General features: G+C 34.8%; 1 protein-coding gene across 3 annotated transcripts in view; it reads right to left on the minus strand.

Annotated features, from left to right (window-relative positions):
* Positions 1–1,482: 1,482 nt before the first annotated feature.
* The window catches only part of LOC118264343 (allatostatin-A receptor), a 166,350-nt gene continuing 146,983 nt past the window's right edge, over positions 1,483–20,849 (minus strand). For 2 of the 3 annotated variants that reach the window (XM_050704890.1, XM_035576819.2), the window contains 3 exons: positions 16,795–16,950; positions 15,725–15,787; positions 1,483–2,337 (listed from right to left, as the gene is read on the minus strand). In XM_050704890.1, coding sequence (XP_050560847.1) covers positions 2,233–2,337; positions 15,725–15,787; positions 16,795–16,950 — 324 coding nt within the window. In that variant the 3' untranslated portion in view covers positions 1,483–2,232. The remainder of the gene's footprint in view (positions 2,338–15,724; positions 15,788–16,794; positions 16,951–20,849) is intronic. The other variant, XM_035576820.2, reaches the window with a different exon arrangement.

Raw genomic sequence — 20,849 nt, forward strand, 5'->3', positions numbered from 1 at the left:
GAGGGTCATTAATACTAATAAATTAGACGGTAGTAAAATAAGGTCGTATTTTACGGGACTCTTATTTATTACTCGCTGTAAATCTTCGCTGGACAAAGCTTTCACTGTAGTGTTTTACGTCTTTTTCTCTGTAAACTTTTACTTTCAGGTAAGTAGCCAATATACGGTGAAGGAAAATTGTGAGGACACCTTTTTTAAGGGGGGAAAATCATCCAATGACTTTTCTCGCCTTGGGCGAGGCGAGAGGGAGTGTCAGACTCGTACTGACTAAAAACCACGCCGTTCTTACTCCTGCTTTTCGAGCCGGAGCCCCGGTAAACCCACTAGGTAGTCCGCAACTCCGGATCAGTGTGAGGAAACCTAGGCTTATAATTTAATTCTACTTTTTTGGATATTTCCAATTTTTCTAGTATGTCCGACTGTTGCTGCTGTAGTAGTAGAGCGACTGTCACCATGTCATATGATACTAGTCGAGTTCCTCGTCAAACAGTAACGTGAATATGATGCCGATAATATAATAATTTAATTTAGTATGTATCACGAAAGTTATAATATACTTTATATATATAACGAACCTTTGTTCAGTAATAAATAAATTCAAAAAGACTATCTATGTATCGCCATTTGGTTTGTAATTATAATTTTAAAACATCTAATATTTCCTGTCCAAATATCATACGTTTCATGTCAACAAATCAACAATGGCTTCAGTTAAAATGTTAACAAACATTTAGCTTTAAAATTCTATATGAACAATTTTATACCGTAATTTATATTTAATGCAGTAATTAATTATTACTGCACTTTGTAAATTCCATTAATATTTTGACACTTTTCATAATTCAAAATGGCTGACAAGGAAAAGCGCGCCAACGTGCCGAGCTGTCACTGTCACTGTCGTGTCAATAGCCGCCGATATAGTGATGTGGTGGAGTAGAATTATAAATATGTCGATATCGATTCGTAAAATATTTACTGAATAACATTGAAGGTAAAGCCCGCTTTTATATTATTTTGAATTTTGTTAATGAGTTTTTCTCTATTTATATTATTAGATCGCGCTCTTCCCAAAAAAAAGACTAGCCGTGATAACCATTGTAGTTTATAATTAGGTATGAATTGCTATTACCAGGAATCGAACCTCAAACCTGTTGACGCCTGTTGTATCCACGACAAGTTCACAAAAGAGACAGGCTAGCTAACAATAGCGTGTAATTTCCCATCAAAATTCTACCAAGGGCCTGTTATTCCGATATTACAAGCCGAGAAAGTTACACAACATCTTATTTCTAAAGGGTTAAATTAAATTCCCTGATAAATATTAGCAGGAAAACTTTATAGTAACTAATTGCCTTTCTTTGATGCCCAGTTTCGCTTCTTCCTAAGAATTTTCGGATCATTATAATCTGTTTATTTATGTTCTAATTCAAAGTTAAAATTAAAATAGACTCGAACACAGTTACTAAGAGAAAATGAACGAACAAATATTATCAAAACATTTAATTAAATCATAACTTATATTAAAGCGTTTTACATAAATTCACTTAACATTAATACAACGTAACATTTATGTAACTCTCATATTTTATATACATTCATAACATCCTATATCTGTAATTTCGCTAGATATTCGCTATTATATTCATTAGTTACAAGGTTCAAATTTAAATAACTATAATATAATTTAATGCAATTACATTCAAATATTTCTACTCCAACGTATTACATTACATACAAAATGTTTATGATTTTTATTTACAAAATTAAATCTATCGTATAATTCGATGTTTTACATATTAAACTTTAATATCTAATTCGTAGGTACATTTTAGTTTGACTAAAATTTTAATTACAATCTAATTTTTATAGAAATTATTAAGAATAATAATTATATAAAAATTAAAATTAATATTTACATTATACAATTTTTCGATAAATCGTACTCACTTCCATATTGGGGCTCGGAATATAGAAGTATGTGAGAGATATCAAAAAAATTGGTTTAAAAATTACATTTAGAAATGAATGACTATAAAAAATATGATATTACAAATTCTATAACGTACATTTTCTACATAACATTAACATTTATAGATACAGGATTAGTTTATAACAAGGATATTTACACCGCGGGTATATTTCTACATGGTTATATAGTTCAGGTTTAGGGCACGTTCACACTATGCTCACTTGGTCCTTGCTTTGGAAACGTGACCTGTTTTTCACTGAATCTCAGACGATGTCATGGCAGGAGTTCCCATTGCCTGTACGGGTGGTCTTGGTGGGCTGGGGCCGGCCTGACATGCCGTCATTGTAGGGCGGCGGGCAGTACATCACCTGTGAACAAATTATCAGTCGTTAATAAAATTTTATTGAGGGTTTTGGCTTGAATCATATGGGAGGGCGTTTAAAAAGAAGACTTTGCCCCCACGCTAGGATTTTCTTCTGTGTCGTGGGTGCATTTACAAACATACAAGTTCACAAACACATTACACTCAGACTTGAAACACAGACAGAATAGATGTTGAGGTTGGGGGCGCGTGTTCGAAACCTACCAGCGGTAAGTACCAATGTGATTTTTCCGAGCTATATGTACTTTCTAAGATAAATTAGACACCGTTGTCATAAACGGTTAAAGAAAACATAGTGAGGAAACCCAGGCTCTATAATAATTTGTAATACAAAGCTTAAAATCATCAGCCCGCATTAAGCAAGCGTGGTGATTAATGCTCAAACCTACTCCGTGTGAAAAGACGCATTTTGTCAGCAGTGGCCATTCATTATAGGTTGTTGTGATTATGTCAGACCCAGTAATAGGCACTGACACACTTTACTTTGCAGTCGTATGTGTAAAATAAACAAAATAAAACGTATTATTATTAACGTCCTAACAAGCTACAGGGTGAAATATAGCTGTTATATCTCATTTATATTCACCGCTGACATATCAAAGTATGGTCACCGTGCTGAAAGATAAATATTTGACATTAATACAGGTGACATTTAATAAAATACGTTTTTCCGCGATTTATGAACACGGAAATGCTTTTATATGTTAATTTAATTAGTAAAATTGGAATTGTAAAATATTTTTTATGGTATAAGCCGGTAAACGAGCGTACGTATCACCTGATGGTAAGCAATCGCAAAAAGACATCCGAAACACCAAAGGTGTCATAAGTGCGATGTCGGCCTTTTGGGGGTAGGTAGGTCGTTGGGGAATCGAGGATTGGGAAGACTGGGAAGGGAGAATTGAGCCTCCGGTGACCTCACTCACATAACAAAACAAAACACAACGCCAGTTTTGTTTTACGTCAGTGTTCTGTGAGGCCGTGGTATCACTCAGGTCGAGCCGGTCTATTCGTGCTGAAGCACGGCTCTCCCACACTTTATTACGATTATTACCTATCTACGATTTTTGTTTGATGTGTGATTCGAATTGAAATTTACAATAGCTTAACATTAAACATTTAACGATGTGTGTACACCTACATATTTGTTAGTCTTTGTTATTTTATTCTCATGTTTGTAATAAGTTCTTTAGCAAACTGAAAGTTAACATGTTTTACAATAACAGCTGTAAGATACACAATAACATGGTTTCTGAGAAACTGTAGGTAGTAGGTGAATGAATACATACATACACTCCCATCTATTATTGTATTATTATCATATACAAGAGATCGAAGTAGGTGGAATGATTGTTGGTACATGTATCATAAATCATCAAAAAATAATAAACTCGACCAACGAGGCAGTCACTTTTTTAATTAATTGTAAATAATATGGGATTACGAATCTTGTCTGCTTTTTGTCGTGGGCAATCAAAACTATTATAATAATAGTTAATTATTAATTTTAATAATAGTATAATTTTTGAAGGGGTTTCCTTCTCGGGATTGACCCGGTGAAAATGGGCATTATAATAATAGTCAATGCCTAACAGTAAAACACAATGCAAGCGTTGTTTCACACTGGTTTTCTGTGAGGTCGTGTTATGAGTATCACTCTGGTCGAACCAGCCCATTCGTGCCAAATATAGTTCTACCAAAACTTTTAATAAACCTTAATTTCTTTAAAGATTTTTGAATTCACAATGTAACTATTCAATTATAAAGCTTCGAATTGTGGTTTGATGTTATAAGGATTCCTATTTTAAAATGGGCACAGAAAGGCAGATTGTTTTTTTAAGTGCGTTGTTCTAGAAATCGATCACTTTAACTAGAGTTTATACTCTATATTCTAGTCTATACTCCAAGGTTTATTATTTTAATTAAAGCAAGCTTATTCAGAAGCTTCGATTATTCCAAATATAGTTGAATATAGATTAAAGTTTAAGCAATATTCGAGTGTTTACATCTCTAACGAATGCAGACGCGACGTAATCTTAATTAATTTGTTACAAGCTATGATGTTTAAAATTAGATTTAAGGTGGATTTGCACAGGGTCGGTTACTGACTTTGATATGATGTAAGTCAGCGCTGACCCAAAAAAAAATGTGTGGTAATTTTCAAGTCAGTTCTGACTTCACGCCGGTGTACTGACTTCAAATCAATTTACATTGTATTTTTAAGTGAGCATTGTATCGTTTTGGAGTATGTATTTTTGTTTTTATTTAGAAAGACGAAAGAATTTTCTTCCGTGTCGTAGGTGCATTCATCGTTTCGATCTTAGAATATCAGAGGGTTTAGTACGCAAAACGAAATTCGAAATTGGTTCGATTGAAACCAATCAGAGCACCGAAAGTGATCTCGTTTCGAAATCGTAAAACGGAAAAAAGCTTGTACTAAGCCCTCACACTTATTTGGTTACTTAGTAAGAGTCCTAGTTCATTGCAATGTCATTAAAATAAATGTTCAATGTATGCAACAACATAATTATTAATTAACGTTTTCAAAACCATCACGAGACAGTTTTTTTTTTATGAAACACTCCGGTAAACGAGCATATGTATCACCTGATGGTAAGCAATCGCCGCCGCCCATGGACACTTGAAACATCAGAGGCATTACCTACAAGTGCGTTGCCGGCTTTTTGGGGGTTAGGAATTTAAGGGTTGTTGTTCGGGAATCGGGGATTGGGAAGATTGGAAAGGGGGAATTGGGCCTCCGGTAACCTCACTCACACAACGAAACACAACGCAAGCGTTGTTTCACGTCGGTTTTCTGTGATTGTCTAGAAAACACAAATAATGACATAGGCTATGTAGATAGCTCAAAAACTCCAAGTCGATAATAATAATGGAGTCACTTAATCGATCACTGTTTCTCAACACAATACTAAACCTGGTGTGGCACTAAACATAAACGGTGCCAATTTACCGGCATTCGAATCATGCGTTATGAACCAACATTGGTATCTGGCCCGTTGCCAGCAAGCCAGATCAATTTAACCCAGTCAATTCCCTTTAATCTTCTAGAGATGAGCGATCAGCATCCGTTAAATATTCTTAGCAATTGTTTGTGTTATTCAATAAACTGTTATTTGGAAACGTGATGAGAAATTATTTTATTTATGTGTAATTTGAAAGTAGAATGATCCTAATTTATTTTGTTTGGTTACTCATCTTGTTAGATTAAAGATGTTTATTTAATACATTTACATATACTTCGTATGTAACGTTTTATTATATGTGTGGGAGAGCTAAGTATGTTTCACTAATGGGCTAGCTGATGGAGTGATACCAGTATACTTGCATTGTGTTTTGTTCTGTGAGTGAAGTTACGTGAAGCCCAAATTTAAATCTTTAATTTCTAAGTCTCTGAATATACATAATGATAAACGAAAATCGACGGTTTCTCCAAATCTGAACCCTTAAGAAAATTTGGTGGCATGTTATAAGCTTATTATCATACTAGGCACACTTCCACTCTGTGTTGTCACTGACTGCCTGCACGGTTGGCGCAGTGGCTGGGTCCAATGTGTCGCGGGTTAGATTCTCGCGTCGGCAAAAAAGGTGATCCGACCCGAAATTAAGAAGATCGGCGGAGTCTCACCCCCGTGCCTCGGAAAGCACGTAAAGCCGTTGGTCCTGCGTCAAACTTTACTCCGATCGTGTTAGTATTCCGTCCCATCAGGTTTAGAGAGTGAGGGAACAGAGTGTGCACCTGTGTTTGCTCATACACTCGTGCACTATAATATCTCCTGTGTAATGGGCTTGTCTAGTTAGACAGAATGGCCATAGCTGATGCTACTATTTTTTTTTTTTGTTAATTGAAAATGCTCTAATAATCTGGTGATGGTATTATTATTATTGAGTGTTCCAAAGGGCAAGTTGGACGTTGAACCACAAAGGGTGAATGTTCGTTCACATTCACAAACTATTTCAATAAACTGTAATCTTAACTTTGTCAAACACCGCTCAATCATAGTATTAAGTATCAAAACCAATCGGTCACCCATCTGTCAGGTGGCCGCGATAACCTTTACTTAACCTACACACATCGACCGTTGTTACCATGAAAAATATTTATTGAAAAAAGTATTTGCTAACACAAGATAATTGTCAGGTTTATTATTAGTATTTCTTTTTTTGTATCGACAATGTGTTTGTTTTCGTTATTTTGTCATATTTCATAAATTTTGCACCCTAAAGGCCACCTATGCGTAGATAGTTTTTAACTTCTTCATATTGAACAAGTTGACTAATGGATGCTACACAACTTAAAATTCAACTGTGAAAAACATAAGGTGTGTAGCCGGTATAAAAGACCCACCGATAGATATACATTTTTATTTGATTAAAATGAAAATGTTTTGACTTTAATTATTGTTTCACTATCGCAAACTTTTTGTCAATAACCCTATTAACAAAAACTTTTTGTCAATAATCCTATTGACGAAAAGTTTGATGATGAAGAATGACTTTATTTTTATTTAAATATCCATCTTATATTAAACACTAATTTTTTTTTACGGTACAAGTACTTCCGAATATATATCGATCTTAAATATCGCGTGACATCACTTCTAAGTACATTTTTATGGGTAGAAATGACGTATTTGCCACCCCTAAACTTTGATTCGTTTTATCTAAGTATTGTTATCATACATAACAAAAATAAGAAATACTTGTTTAATATTTTTTCATGATCTAACTGACGGACTAAACATATTGTTAATTTGCCTATTAATACCCTCCTTACATAAGTCCAACATACTGCTCCTTGCATGAAGTTATAAGATAAACAAGTAGTGTCGGCACAGCATGCACGCTAGCTTACTTAATTCTCTCCAAGTTCACACGAGCCGGAGACAAGCTGTATAATGAATTCACCAGCAGTCACCGCTTACCATATTCGAAGGGACGAATATTTTGTTCCGTACACGGACGGCTTCAAGCAGTTATAACCGACTGCTTGAAGCCGCGACTGCGCGATGAACTATAGCCATTCATCGCCGCCGTACACACGACTGCTTTGATTGGTGGAATAAAGGTATTGTGTAGTATTGTGATTGTTGTTATTAAGTTCAAATTGATACAAGTAATACATAAAAATATGTTTTATGTTAAACGTGTGTTTTTAATGTGTATAGTATCACCAATGTCATATTCATGATATTCTATATCTTTTATCCCCGTAGCGGTGTGCAACGGTGCACATTACGGCACGTACTACCACTGTACAATGTACATCCACTTTTTGCCATATACTGGACACAATTCCAGATTCCGTGCTACCACTGAGAAATTTTCGAAAAACCGAAAAAAAGCCCAGTAATACTTTGCCCAACCCGGGAATCGAACCCGACACCCCTTGCCCAGCAGTTGAACATGCGACCACTCGACCGACGATTCTGGTATCTATCTTATCTGGCATTCTATACTTAAACCAAAAAAGAGTATTTTAAACACCCGTTACAATGAAAGCGTGGGCATTGGGCAATGTTTATTCAGTAATTTTAACAATACTAAATTAAATTTATTTCTCATCGAATGGCTGTTCACTGAACATCAACAAACATCAACTGAATTCGACCAAAATTATTCCAAGAAACACATTTTCTCTATTATTTTGTGAAGTGCTCAAGAATTCCCAAATAAACAATTGTTGCTGTTGTAATCGGCTTTTCTGTGACTGTTTTCAGAAGTAAATACCAGCCGATGAAACCTTGAAACTTAACTTTTGTCCTGAAGAGAGACCGTTGCGTCACATTTTTTTTAGTTCCACTAGTTCAACCTTTTGATATACGGGCCTTTATTGTTCGAAACTTTTGGTATCGCAAAATAGAAGACAAGACAAATACATAGTGTACGACTAAAGGTCTATTTTCGGCCGAAGCCGATTAATCGGCAATCGCCACAAATTCGGCAGATGCCGAGGCCGAAGGGTTATAATCTCTCAGTACTTAATTAATTTTGGTTCAATATTCCACAATCTACAATTAATATTAAAATTATTTCAAAACTTCAGTATTGAAAGATTATTATTGACTGACTAATATAGAAGCTGATTTAGAGATGGCACCTATTAAAAGTTTGTGATTTTATTTGTGAAAAATAATCATTTATTTATTAACGCAATTAGCAGTCTTTCGTAACAGTTTGTTCAATGTCGATGATTGCTCGGACCTTCGGGGAAACCTTCGGCTTTAGCCCAAAACCCGCCCGAAGTTTGTTTTTTTTTTGGCCGATAGTGGAAGCCAAAGCTTCGGTCAGACACTACCAATAAACTAAATAACATTTTGTTTACAACTTCTAAATTATATTTGAACAGGTAATGATTTTCAAATGAATTACTGTTTCGTAGAATGAGGATCAGGAACTTTGGTTTTCTAGAACAAACATTGACATAGCAAGGATGCAATAGAAATATCACAACACACGCAAATACAGCTTAGACTGACTGTACGGTTGGTGCGGTAGCTGGGCAACCGGCTGCCGCATGGAGTAACTCTTTGAATAATCCATAAATTGTTGTTTCGGGTCTGGGTTTCATGTGTATGGGAGCTTGTATGTTTGTAAACGCACCCACTACACAGGAGAAAATCAAAGTGTGGGGTAACGTTTAAAAAAATAGTCGACATGTGATTTCAAATTCTATACATGGTAACGGAATTAAAACTGATATTTTTCCTACAGTCCTTCAACAAAGACTATCTCACAATACGTATTTTCTCACAAACTTACATAGAATAAAAGTCTTAACATATATAACGTAACGACGAAACGTACTTACACCTAGATACTAAACCAGCTAACAATTTAGCAAAAACATTTTATTAGTACATTTACCGTGTAACATTACCTCAGCTACGGTAAACCTTAGAGATAATTTTCCTTAATCTTGCCAAAAGACAGGAGGAAAATCTCCTGCTCTTTGAATTCTTGCTCAAGCACCGAGCTTGCCATTAATAGCAATCCAAAAACCATTGCACTTTGCCCTAAAAGGCCATAATTTCCCTAAACGCGTCACCATTAAAATAATAAGGAAATACTCGGGAACACATTGCCGAGGTACGTCGAGCTGCAATGGAATACTCGAGGGGAACCCGTGCCCGGAGGATTTTATGGCTAACGACCAATCAAATTAAGGTTAGACATTGTACAGGTGAGGCAGAAGGTTTATGACACCTTTGGTAATATTTTAGGAGAGAAAAAGTCAATTATAGATTGTGGTTTCAGTACCTACTGTGTTGTCGTGCAAAGGCCTACCTACTAAATACAATAGCTACGATATTTTTTTAGCGAAACTAAATAAAGATGCTTAGAGTACAGTTTTTGGGGCAAGTTTCACAATTTGCTGTTAGCTAAACTGGGCTAATTGAAACATGATTTGAGAAATTTTGTATGAAAAGTATATAAAAAACGGGTTAATTAGACTAACAGCAAAAATGATTTTATAAAAAATGTATATGGCATTTTTAGTAATCGTCTTTAGAAAAACAATTTTTGGTGGCCATCTCGTTCTTGTTTTGACTTAAACTTCTGAGCAAATACTTGTCCATTGGTTTTATCAGAAAAAGGGATGAAAGGGTTGTATTTGTGTTATCGGATATTTGTTGCCAAGTAGCGAGGGAATTATCTAAAAATAATGGTAATAAAATAAGGGATTACCGATGGGTCGTGGCTAACAACGGGGTTACCACATTTTTTTGTTAATAGCACCCACTTGGCTTTTGGAACAACTCAATGTTACGTACTTCCTAAGTCCATACCAAGAATATTGTGATATAGAATAGATTTATTGGGAAATCTGGTCAGAGTCATCGTTTTATATGCAACCTATATAGTGCATATCATCTGATATTTCGGGCATTAATATACCTTCAAATCAAATACAAATTCAAACTCAAAGTCAAAGCATTTATTTCAATTAATCCTAAATTAGGCACTTTTGAAACGTCAAATTGAATTGTCCGTCAGTCTGTCTGTCAGTGAAGCTAGGCGCTCGTTCCAAAGTGTTGCTTCGAATGGAGAAGAACGAGCAAGAAACTCCATCGTTACTCTTTTCAAAAAATGTTTTTTACAATATCTCTGATACATTATTTGATCATTTACCTATTGTATATATATGTAGGAACAATGTAACGACAATACGACGTCAAAACTATGGGACAATAAAACCAATTTGTAAAGAATATAAATTAAAAAAGCGGGTTGTTTCAAACATAGTGCCCACATATGTACACTTACAATTTTGAAATAATGCTTCTATACAAATAAAAAATAATCTTTAATTTAATTTTTCAAATAAAAAATAAACATAAATAACTGCTTGATGCCACAGGATCCCTAGACTACATTGGAATAAATTAGTACTTTAATTTAACTTGTAACTAGTGATCGAATTAGAGCATTGTCTAGTGTGAGCGAGTGTCCAGTGGAGCCGGACCAACATGCTGCCACACATTTTTATCTTCAATATAATCTGACAGTTTATAATATGCCTGTTTACACAGTTCACGCTTTATACAAGATTTAAATTTTTTCTCGTTCAGATTCAGTATGGTGGTTGGTAGTTTATTGTAACACTTAACACAAAATCCCATGAAGGATTTCTGCACTTTGGACAATCGGAATTGCGGTATAGCTAACTTATTTTTACCTCTCGTATTAAAATTGTGTCTGTCGCTTCTTTTTTCAAACAATTGTTGATTTTTTCTCACGTACATAATATTTTCGTAAATGAATTGAGAAGGCAATTTAAGAATGTTTATAGTTTTAAATAGTTCTCTCAAAGATTCGCGACGGGGCAAGTTATATATTGCTCGAATAGCTCGCTTTTGCAAAATAAAAATTGATTCTACATCCGCAGCTCGCCCCCACAGCAAAATGCCGTAAGACATTATGCTGTGAAAATAACTAAAATAAACAAGCCTTGCCGTACCTACGTCCGTTAGCTGCCTAATCTGTCTAACTGCATAAGCAGCTGAGCTTAGTCTCCCCGAAAGTGCTTTTATATGGGGCCCCCATTGTAATCTGTCATCTAATGTGATACCCAAAAATACAGTCTCGTTAACAAATTCTAACTTTTGTCCGTTCAAAGCAACATAACATTCGTTATTTTGTACGTTTGGCAAGCAAAATTTAATACATTTGGTTTTTTTCTCATTAAGCGCCAAGTTATTAATAGTAAACCACTCATAGACTCGAAGAATGGAGCTGTTCACGTCGTCAAAATTATTCGTACGTCGACCTATTTTAAAAATCAGTGATGTATCATCTGCAAACAGAACCATTTTTGGTTCATTTTCGAATATGAGTGGCAAATCGTTTATGTACACTAAAAAGAGGAAAGGACCCAATATTGAACCTTGAGTAACGCCCATTTTTATCTCAGACCCTTGTGAATTAACACCGTTAATATGAACTTTTAGCTGCCTATCTCCTAGATATGATTTCAATAGACGGAGCGCAGTGTTTCTAATCCCGTAATGATTTAATTTCAGCAAAAGTGTCTCGTGGTCAACGCAATCAAACGCTTTTGAGAGGTCACAAAAAACACCTATGGCATCCTGTGCTTTCTCCCAGGCACCAAATATTTCTTTCATTAAAGTAACACCGGCGTCAGTTGTACAACGACCTTTAGTGAAACCATACTGCTGATGGTGGAAGATGGAGTTTTTATTAAAATGATGAAGCATCTGAGACAGTATCAACTTTTCAAACACTTTGCTAAGGACCGGCAAAATAGATACAGGCCTATAATTATTAGGTTCTGTGGTTTCGCCGCTTTTAAATAGTGGGATAACCTTGCTATATTTCATAAGGTCAGGAAAAACACCGTCATCTATACTTTTATTAAAAATCATAGCCAGATAGGGCGCTATAGTTTGAATAATTGTTTTGCAGACTTTCACTGATAGTCCCCAAAGATCTTCAGTTGATTTTATTTTAATTTCTTTAAAGACCTTTACGATCTCTAGAGGATTCGTATATTGAAAAATAAAGTCATGTTGACATGATTTTACATTTTTTTTAAGCAAACTAGCTGAGAGTGTAGCTGAAGAATTTAAATCTCTAGTTATTTTAATAGGAATATTAGTAAAAAAATTTTCAAACTCCTGTGCTACATCACATTTTGAAGAAATTTGTCCAATTTCAGATCTTAATTTAATTTCTGAATTATGTATTTTTTTCCTACCAGTCTCATTTTGTATAATTTTCCAAGTTGTCTTTATTTTGTCATCAGCTGATTTTATTTTATTGCTGATATAAAGACGTTTTGCGGCTTTGCACACTAATCTAAAAGTCTTTGAGTACGATGTTACATATTGTTGAAAATGGGGGTCGTTATTATATGGTTTCATGCCATAAAGATCAAAAAGTTTATTTCTACTCTTTCGAATACCTACAGTAGCCCAATCGCTAAATACAAATTTGGTATGAATATCTTTATTTTTGAGTGGCAAAATATTGTTAAATTCCTTGTTTAATAATTCAAAGAAATCGTTGTACAACTTATTCACATTACTAATATCAAATGTTTTTATACTCATGTGAAATTCAAAATCTAGATACACTATAATATGAATACTCATTTCCACCAGAGATGTGCTATATTACGTGTCTCACATCCACATGTGTGATTATTGGACAGTGGACACGGACTCAGCAAGCTTTATTTTTTATATAGAATGCTTTACTATGTAAGTGTGCCATGGATGGTGTGACCCTATTATCGATACATCGCATACTCGAGCTGCGCATCTTCCTCGCACAGCTACATAGCTTAGTATCAGTGGAAACGGTCACATAGTATCACAGCTTAGCTATTACATCTTCGTTCTGTGAACAGTTCCAGAGTTTGTGAAAGATCAATACTATAATACACAATGCCTTGTCAAAAACTTCATTACAAACTACGTTATTTATTCCGAATTCTTAACACAAAATGTAAAACATCATTTTAATATTAAACAATAGAGTTACAACTCTCTTCTTATTAGTACCGTAGCTATTTACCAAAAACTTATTTAGTTCGTTACTTCGAAATACTGATTAGAATGTTGTTTTGATGTAAATTGATAATTTTGGGCCTACAATGAGGGTTGTGCGTCAGCTGCCAGACGTTCCCTTTTTCATGCAAAACTCGACCTCAGCAGAATTTCAAGTGGGTTTAAGGCCTACCTAGATATTTGGCTAATAATCCTGCCTGCTTCAAGATAAAAGTCTTAACGAAGAACATTTTAATTAAGACGAACTTTTTATGAGAATTCGTGGCCAAGTAGCAACTGTGGATAAAGATTATTTCTTTTACAAGTTTTCCTTTTGGTTTTGCCGATAAATCTCTAGCGGGCATTGTATACAATGTGATAGGCGTGGGACTTCTAACCCGTTAAGGCTGAGTACTACATCTAATTTTATCGACAAAAATAATAATATGGGGGTTGAACCCCTAATTGAAAATATAGGAAAATAGTGATTTTTTCGGTAAGAATAATTCACAAATTATTTTTTTCTCACCAAAACATTATCAAACATATGAAAAAAGTAATGAATTAGTTAGCCAAGGTTATTAGCTACCGTTTGTCGTCTTTTTTTTGTTTCTACGACGCATACAACCTTTGATATCAAAAAAAGTAAAAAAAATATTAAAATGGCCATAATTTTTAGGGGAGGGGATTCGACCCCTTCGACCCAGGACTTTTGTCGTTAAAATTAGATGTAGTATTCAGCTTTAACGGGTTAGAAGTCTCGCCCCTATCACATTGTATAATAGCAACCGATTCACCTGTTTTTTCCATAAATCGGTATTGTGTGATTTTTCTTTCTCCTCATATTTCACCTATTTCTGGGGTTTTTACCAGATTGCGTTTTACGTGAAGTTGAGTGATTGCAATCTGTCGTTCATAGCTCGTAAAGAGATATACCATCTATATTATGTTCTAGTGGTAGTGCTAGTGATATATTCAGTGACAGACATTAGACATATATTCAGTGACATATTCACTTTAAACATGTTAGTTTAATCCCATTTCAAAGTATAACTTCAACTGACATTAATACCACATTTATGAGTGTATTTACAAAACTGAAACATTAGGCGTAAAAACAATCACCTCAACCGATAAAATTGTAGGACAAACAAACAAATACAATGAAGTTTGGAAACAAGTCACCACAAGAAAGTACAGGAATCAAACACCTTCCCTCCACCACCCTCCACCAAAGAACTCCCACCTAATGTCTATACACCCATACGGGGAATAGGGTAGATGACTAATTTTTATTTTAATGTCTGTCTTGTATTTATAATTTTACAACATTAGACACGTTATTTTCTTAGGGAAAAAATATTTTCGACGATATATTTATTTCAAATATTGCGTGACGTAACATCTAGATCCGTTTTATACGTATTAATGGCGTATTTGTTTCCATTCCTAAACTGTGATTCTGTGTATCTAAATATTGTTATGTTATATGATAAAATAAAAAATATGTGTCAAATATTTTTCTAACTGGCGGACTAATTAGGTTTTTAATTTTCATACCCTGTCATTATCCCTATTTCACCGAACAGATTCTCTTTAAAAATAAATAATAATAATAATAGCTCACTTTTCTTTCATTTAAACCATTTTAGAACCGAATACAATCTTCACAATTATCATATCATTACCATAATATTAACTTTGAACAGTGTTATCATAATAACACTTAATTAATACTATCTCTTGCATCAAATACAATCTAATTTGACAATCATCAGATGGAGGGCTTCGGACCCTTGATTGAAATCATATCTTAATTACAGATCACAGGCTACTGAACGTCGATTACACTGACGTTACTGGACGATTACACAATATTACGTAAGGTAGGACAAACAAAACGTGATAGTTAATTATTATATTATCGGCTTACTCACGTAACTGTTTGACGAGGAACTCGACTAGTTTCAAGCCATGCTAGAGGCTCATATTCATGAGCAGCATTCCGCGACACACGACGCGGCGATCGTCGCGCTGCTACTAACTAACTAGTCAAGTTCCTCGTCAAACAGTTACGTGAGTAACTGCCGCACTCAGAGACATTTAGGGATCACTTAAACTATTCCTTAGTCACGATTTAGTATTGAAAACAATTGCTAAGGACTGGGTTAAGTAGACATTAAATGACTCTGAGTACGGCGGTAAGCCATAATAATTAATTTAGTATGTCTCACGAAAGTTATAATAAAACACGTGATAGGTACGAGGACACGTATACTGTGGAACGGCACGTATACCGGACGTATACAGGAACACTGACTCACCAATTACTTGGTTACTTACATTATGACTTTTGCTATTCTCTCTTTTTCGCTCCCTCTTTGTTCTAGGTGCGCCAATTATCGACTGCAAGTGAACCAGTAACGTTTAAACAGTGCACACCTTTTGATTTTTCATTGAAAATGGGGAGGTCATATTGCTGCGATATTACTTTGTACGTAGTAGTAAACGGGACAATTATTCGTTTTTTTTGAAGTTCACTCTAACATATCTTATTATGTATGGTATGTGTAAATGACTAGCTTCTGCCAGCAGCTTCGCCCACGTTTCCTTGGGATACAAAAGTCAATCAGATCGTATCATCGAAGTCAGCTCATATCCTGTCCGTTTACCAAATTTCATTAAAATCCGTTCAGTAGTTTCAACGTGATAACCGGATAAATATCCAACATCTAAACAAATAAACTTTTAAATTTATATGAATGCGATAATAGTTTATATTGTTTGTAGAATTATATGGCTTATGAAGCCTGAAATCAATATACAAAAAGATTTAAAATTATTCGACGTTGTCTTTGCTAATGTCTCTTTTAGCTTTCAAAACCCTCCAGTTTAATATTCTCTAAGCAATCAAGAGCTGTTAGGTTCGATCAGATAGTCTGATAGACATCAAGTCTTCGTTTCTAGATGGATTTTAATGAGAAAGCCGATTTGCTATTATAGCTTCGAAAGTGTAGAAGCTATCAATTTGGAAGACTATAATAAAATTATAATAATGTAGAGTATACAGGTATGAACTGGGCTTTTATACTTTTATATTTATTGAATAAACACACTTATTCATACTACTGGAAAATTGTACATAGTATACTTCCAGCAAGTCGAAGTTAGAAAATACTTATTAGTCATATTAGTTATGTGACTATTTCCTATTAGTAGAACCAACCAACGTTGGTACCAACATTGGTACTAAATTAAAACACAAACATCACACCAAGTTACTCCAATCTAAATGTTCCTTCAATCGATTCTAAACCTTACTCTTCCATTATAAAGTCGAAAATCTCTTACACAGTATCGAGTACCTTGATATGCTGTCATATTTCTATGGGAATAAAGAGTGAGATCCTCACCTTCCTGAAGGCGACCCTGAAGTTCTCAGAGAGGAAGGCATACAGCACGGGGTTGACGCAGCTGTTCATGTAGGCTAGTACATGCGACACTATCTGCGCAGTTACTGTGAAGTATGTGATGTGGTACTTGTCCAGCGCCTTTACCAACAGGATTATCTGAAACAGAAGATACCGTTTTATACATCAGATTTGTTAATTCACTAGCTTCTGTCAACGGCTTCGCCTGCGTTCCCTTGGGTGAAAAGGTATATCAACCAAGTCTACTCATACTCTGTCTGTATACTATGTTTCATTAAAGTACGTTCAGTAGTTTTAGCGTAATTGATGGACAAATATCCAAACAAACAAACTTTCGCATTAATAATAATATTATTGTATGACGCTAGTAGATTTTCCGCGTTTCCTAAATGTATAAGCCCCTAGCGTGGCTCGAAACTAGTCGAGATTTTCTGTACAATTAAAAACTGCACAGTTTAATCGTATGGAGTGTAAAAAAAAGGCTGTATAGAGTTACCCTGTAACAACAAAGGAACTTTCTTTGAGAAGTATTTCAAACAAATATTACAATGAATATTTAAAACAATAATTATATGTTTCAGGGGATTTGTAATGAGTGTTTATTTGTTTTGTTATTTGGTCGCTGTGCCCAATTATTTCTGTTTTCCTATTGTAATAGGAGTACCATACGGTGTAACTGAATACCGTTAGCGGTTTATTATGGGAGAATAAATGGCGTCTACATGGAAATGAAACAAAGAAAATACTTTTTTCTCGGAAGGAAAGACAAGGGTTGTATGGCAAATCTATTTTTATTTCAACCACATTTTCGAACCTCGAGTATTTTTTTCGGAAATTACACTCTAATAAAGGGTCCCGTATCCAAAATATATTTCTAAATTCTAAATTACAATTTGTTACACAAATATTTTGAACTCTTTGAGAAATAAAAGGAGTGTTTCATTAGTAGTGATGTTTCATTACACAGTCATTCAATAGCAATCTGTTTTACAGCACACAAAACATAGGTTCGTATAATCCGGCCAGTCGGTGCAATATGTGGTTTGTCCGAACGTCGAACCATTTAATTTAAGCATTCCCAAAGCTTTGAATTGAAATGTACAGTATTTCGACCGGTTCCAACAACACAAATAACGTGATCAACACATTTGGACAGAAACCGCCATTAATGTAATACGATTTGATGAGTTTCTGCTTTTCAATGGAACATTTGAGTATGTTGAATGTTTGTGTGTTTTGATTCTCTCGTTAATTGAGTATTTAGAGTAAATAGCTTACTTTTGCAACTAAATCGAAGGTGCTCGACTATTTTCAGGTCATGACAGGTGCCCATAAAAGTCTAAACTTAGACTAAATTTTTTCTAATGATATGTGTATCAATTCAAGGGCTAGAAGGCCTGCTGTTATACTATACATAATGACACTATACATGAGATTTTTTTATGGTATAAGCCGGTAAACGAGCAGACGGATCACCTGATCTTAAGTTTTTTTTTTTTTTTTTTTTTTATAATCATGTATGACTTTTCTCGCCTTGGGTGAGGCGAGAGGGAGTGTCAGACCTTACTGACTAAAAACCACCCCGTTCCTTCTCCTACCTTTCGAGCCGAAGCCCCGGTAAACCCGCTAGGTTGTCCGCAGCTCCGGATTAGGCATCAGCCCTATTGGGCCCCATCCGTGGTGGTCTGATGGCTCTTTGAGGCGGGCGCGACCAGAGGCGTTACAGTTGCGTTGCCGGCCTTTTGGGGGTTCGGAATTTGAGCGTTGATAGAGAATCGGAGTTTGGAAGGATTAGGACCCCCGAATCTTTAAATACCCATTCAAGCATCCGGTAACCTCAATAACACAATTAAACACAACGCAAGCGTTGTTTTACGTCCGTTTCATTTGAATTTAATTGTCTCATCTATAATTAGAAAATAAACGATTCGAGTAAAATATGCTGCTAGTCTCATTTTGGCTTAATGGGTTAAGGAGCTTATCTCAAGATATTGTTGGATTACGTTCTCTCCGAAACTCGCTTCGATATAATTATAATTACATTATTTTCATCTTTCAATCAATTCTCTTGTAATTAAGTTTTCAGATTATTGATATTTCATTACGGGAATAAATCTCAGTTGTAGAAGGAGGACTCATTTTCTTCGATGAATACTTTGTCATTGAAATTCCAATTTTCTTTTTGGTAAATCATAAAATAGTAAAGTTTGAAACTGTCTTATCGCTTGTGATCATTAACCCAACAAAGGAGTTACTCATAAATATTATTTTACTATAAGTATCTACTTATGTATATTTACATTATATTATTAAATGTTTCTTTGTATCATGGTGGTCTACACTTATATGTGATGGTGGCTCGTAGATTTAAGACGCTCGCTTTTCATGTACGAGTGTGCGGGCTGGAAACCAACCAACGGCAAATACCAATGTTACTTTTTCCGAGTTATATGTACTTTCTAAGATTATTTAAACACCACTGACAAATGGTGAAGGAAAACGTTGTGAGGAAACCTGGGCTTACAATTTCTAATTATAAGTTTGAAATCGCCAACCCGCATTAAGCAAGCATGGTGATTAATGCTCAAACCTTCTTCGTACGAGAAGAGTCCTTTCGCCACTTATAGGCTGTTGATGTTTCTACCGCGCAGTGATAAGTATTTCATTGTGTAAAGAAATAATATAATAAGAAGATTAACTCCTTGTCGATAACTTTCACAAAATGTTCTTTCTAAATACAGACGACATTTATTTCGTCAAAAGCGGTTCCTAAATTCGTTTTAGACATTCTTTAGGTTGTCTAGACAGATTTTATAACTTAAAAAGTAAAAAGGTTACTAACTTAAGATTCTTTATAAAGTCTTGCTTAACTTTGTTTCCTCAATACCTACCGACGATTGAGTAAAGTACTTTTAATAAGAGTTGAATGGATAGTTTGACGTGAAGTACCTAGGTAATGTCGATTTCTATAACTCAATACAAAATCTTTACAGTAAGATCATGAACAGCATTATTGGTTTCCCAACTTGTAATAGGACAAACATGATGTGCAAATTGATGTGTAGACTATAAGTTCGTAGACCATACATTAGTAGCTATAGGTATAGTATTTTTTATAAGTTATTCTGATTTTAACGGTACTGGACGATGTTGTCTATAAGAGACAAATTTCTTTTTTTGACATTACTTCTATAGAAGAGCCCGATCGGGTGAAACCACAGGGTGAAACCGTGCGGCAGTAGCTAGTATAGGTAAATAGCCATATATAAATACTAGTAATATTATTTATGTATTTAACTCATTATTGATTTGTACAGACATTTATAAAAAATAGTTTCTTCCCAAACGAACTCTCGAGAATCGTTAGGCATAAATAAAAATACTGCCTTAGTTATTGAGAAGAAACAAATGAATGAATTGACAATCGAGTGAGCCCGATTGGCTCTCTAACTGGCCTGATTCGAGGAATATCAAAAGAAAAAGTCAATTTAAATTACCGGATCGTCCGAAATCTATTCCCGTTTAGGATCTCAGAATCTATAATTCAATATGTATTGAAACCTTTGAATGTTTTATTATCAGTATCGATTCCATGGAACGAGTATTTCAAAGAAGCCGATTAATATAGCCTTTCGCAAGGCTCCTTCAGTAAGCCGATTCACAAAAACGTTTTACTTCCATTCAGATAATTATCATTTTGCAGGAACCCGTTTAATTGGCTATTACTGTAAATTATGGAGGGAACAGAATTACGGCTCACTCTATTATACATTTTTTATTTCAGCAAAAAAGACGTAATATTTTAACATAGACGACCATTTTATTATTCTGTGGTAGTTGTTAGAAAAATCTAGATGGAATTTACAAGAAACGAAGACGAAATTATTTTAGTTAGACAATAAATTAGCATCGTTATTATTTCATTTTCTTCTGGGAATATTAGAAGCAGACAAAAATAACATTCGCTATTTTATTTTAGACTGGTAGACATACCTTCATTATAATTTACCATGTCATCATAAAGACAAATAGCAGTT

The sequence above is a fragment of the Spodoptera frugiperda genome, chromosome 26 (assembly GCF_023101765.2).
Source record: "Spodoptera frugiperda isolate SF20-4 chromosome 26, AGI-APGP_CSIRO_Sfru_2.0, whole genome shotgun sequence".
Taxonomy (NCBI): Eukaryota; Metazoa; Arthropoda; class Insecta; order Lepidoptera; family Noctuidae; genus Spodoptera; species Spodoptera frugiperda.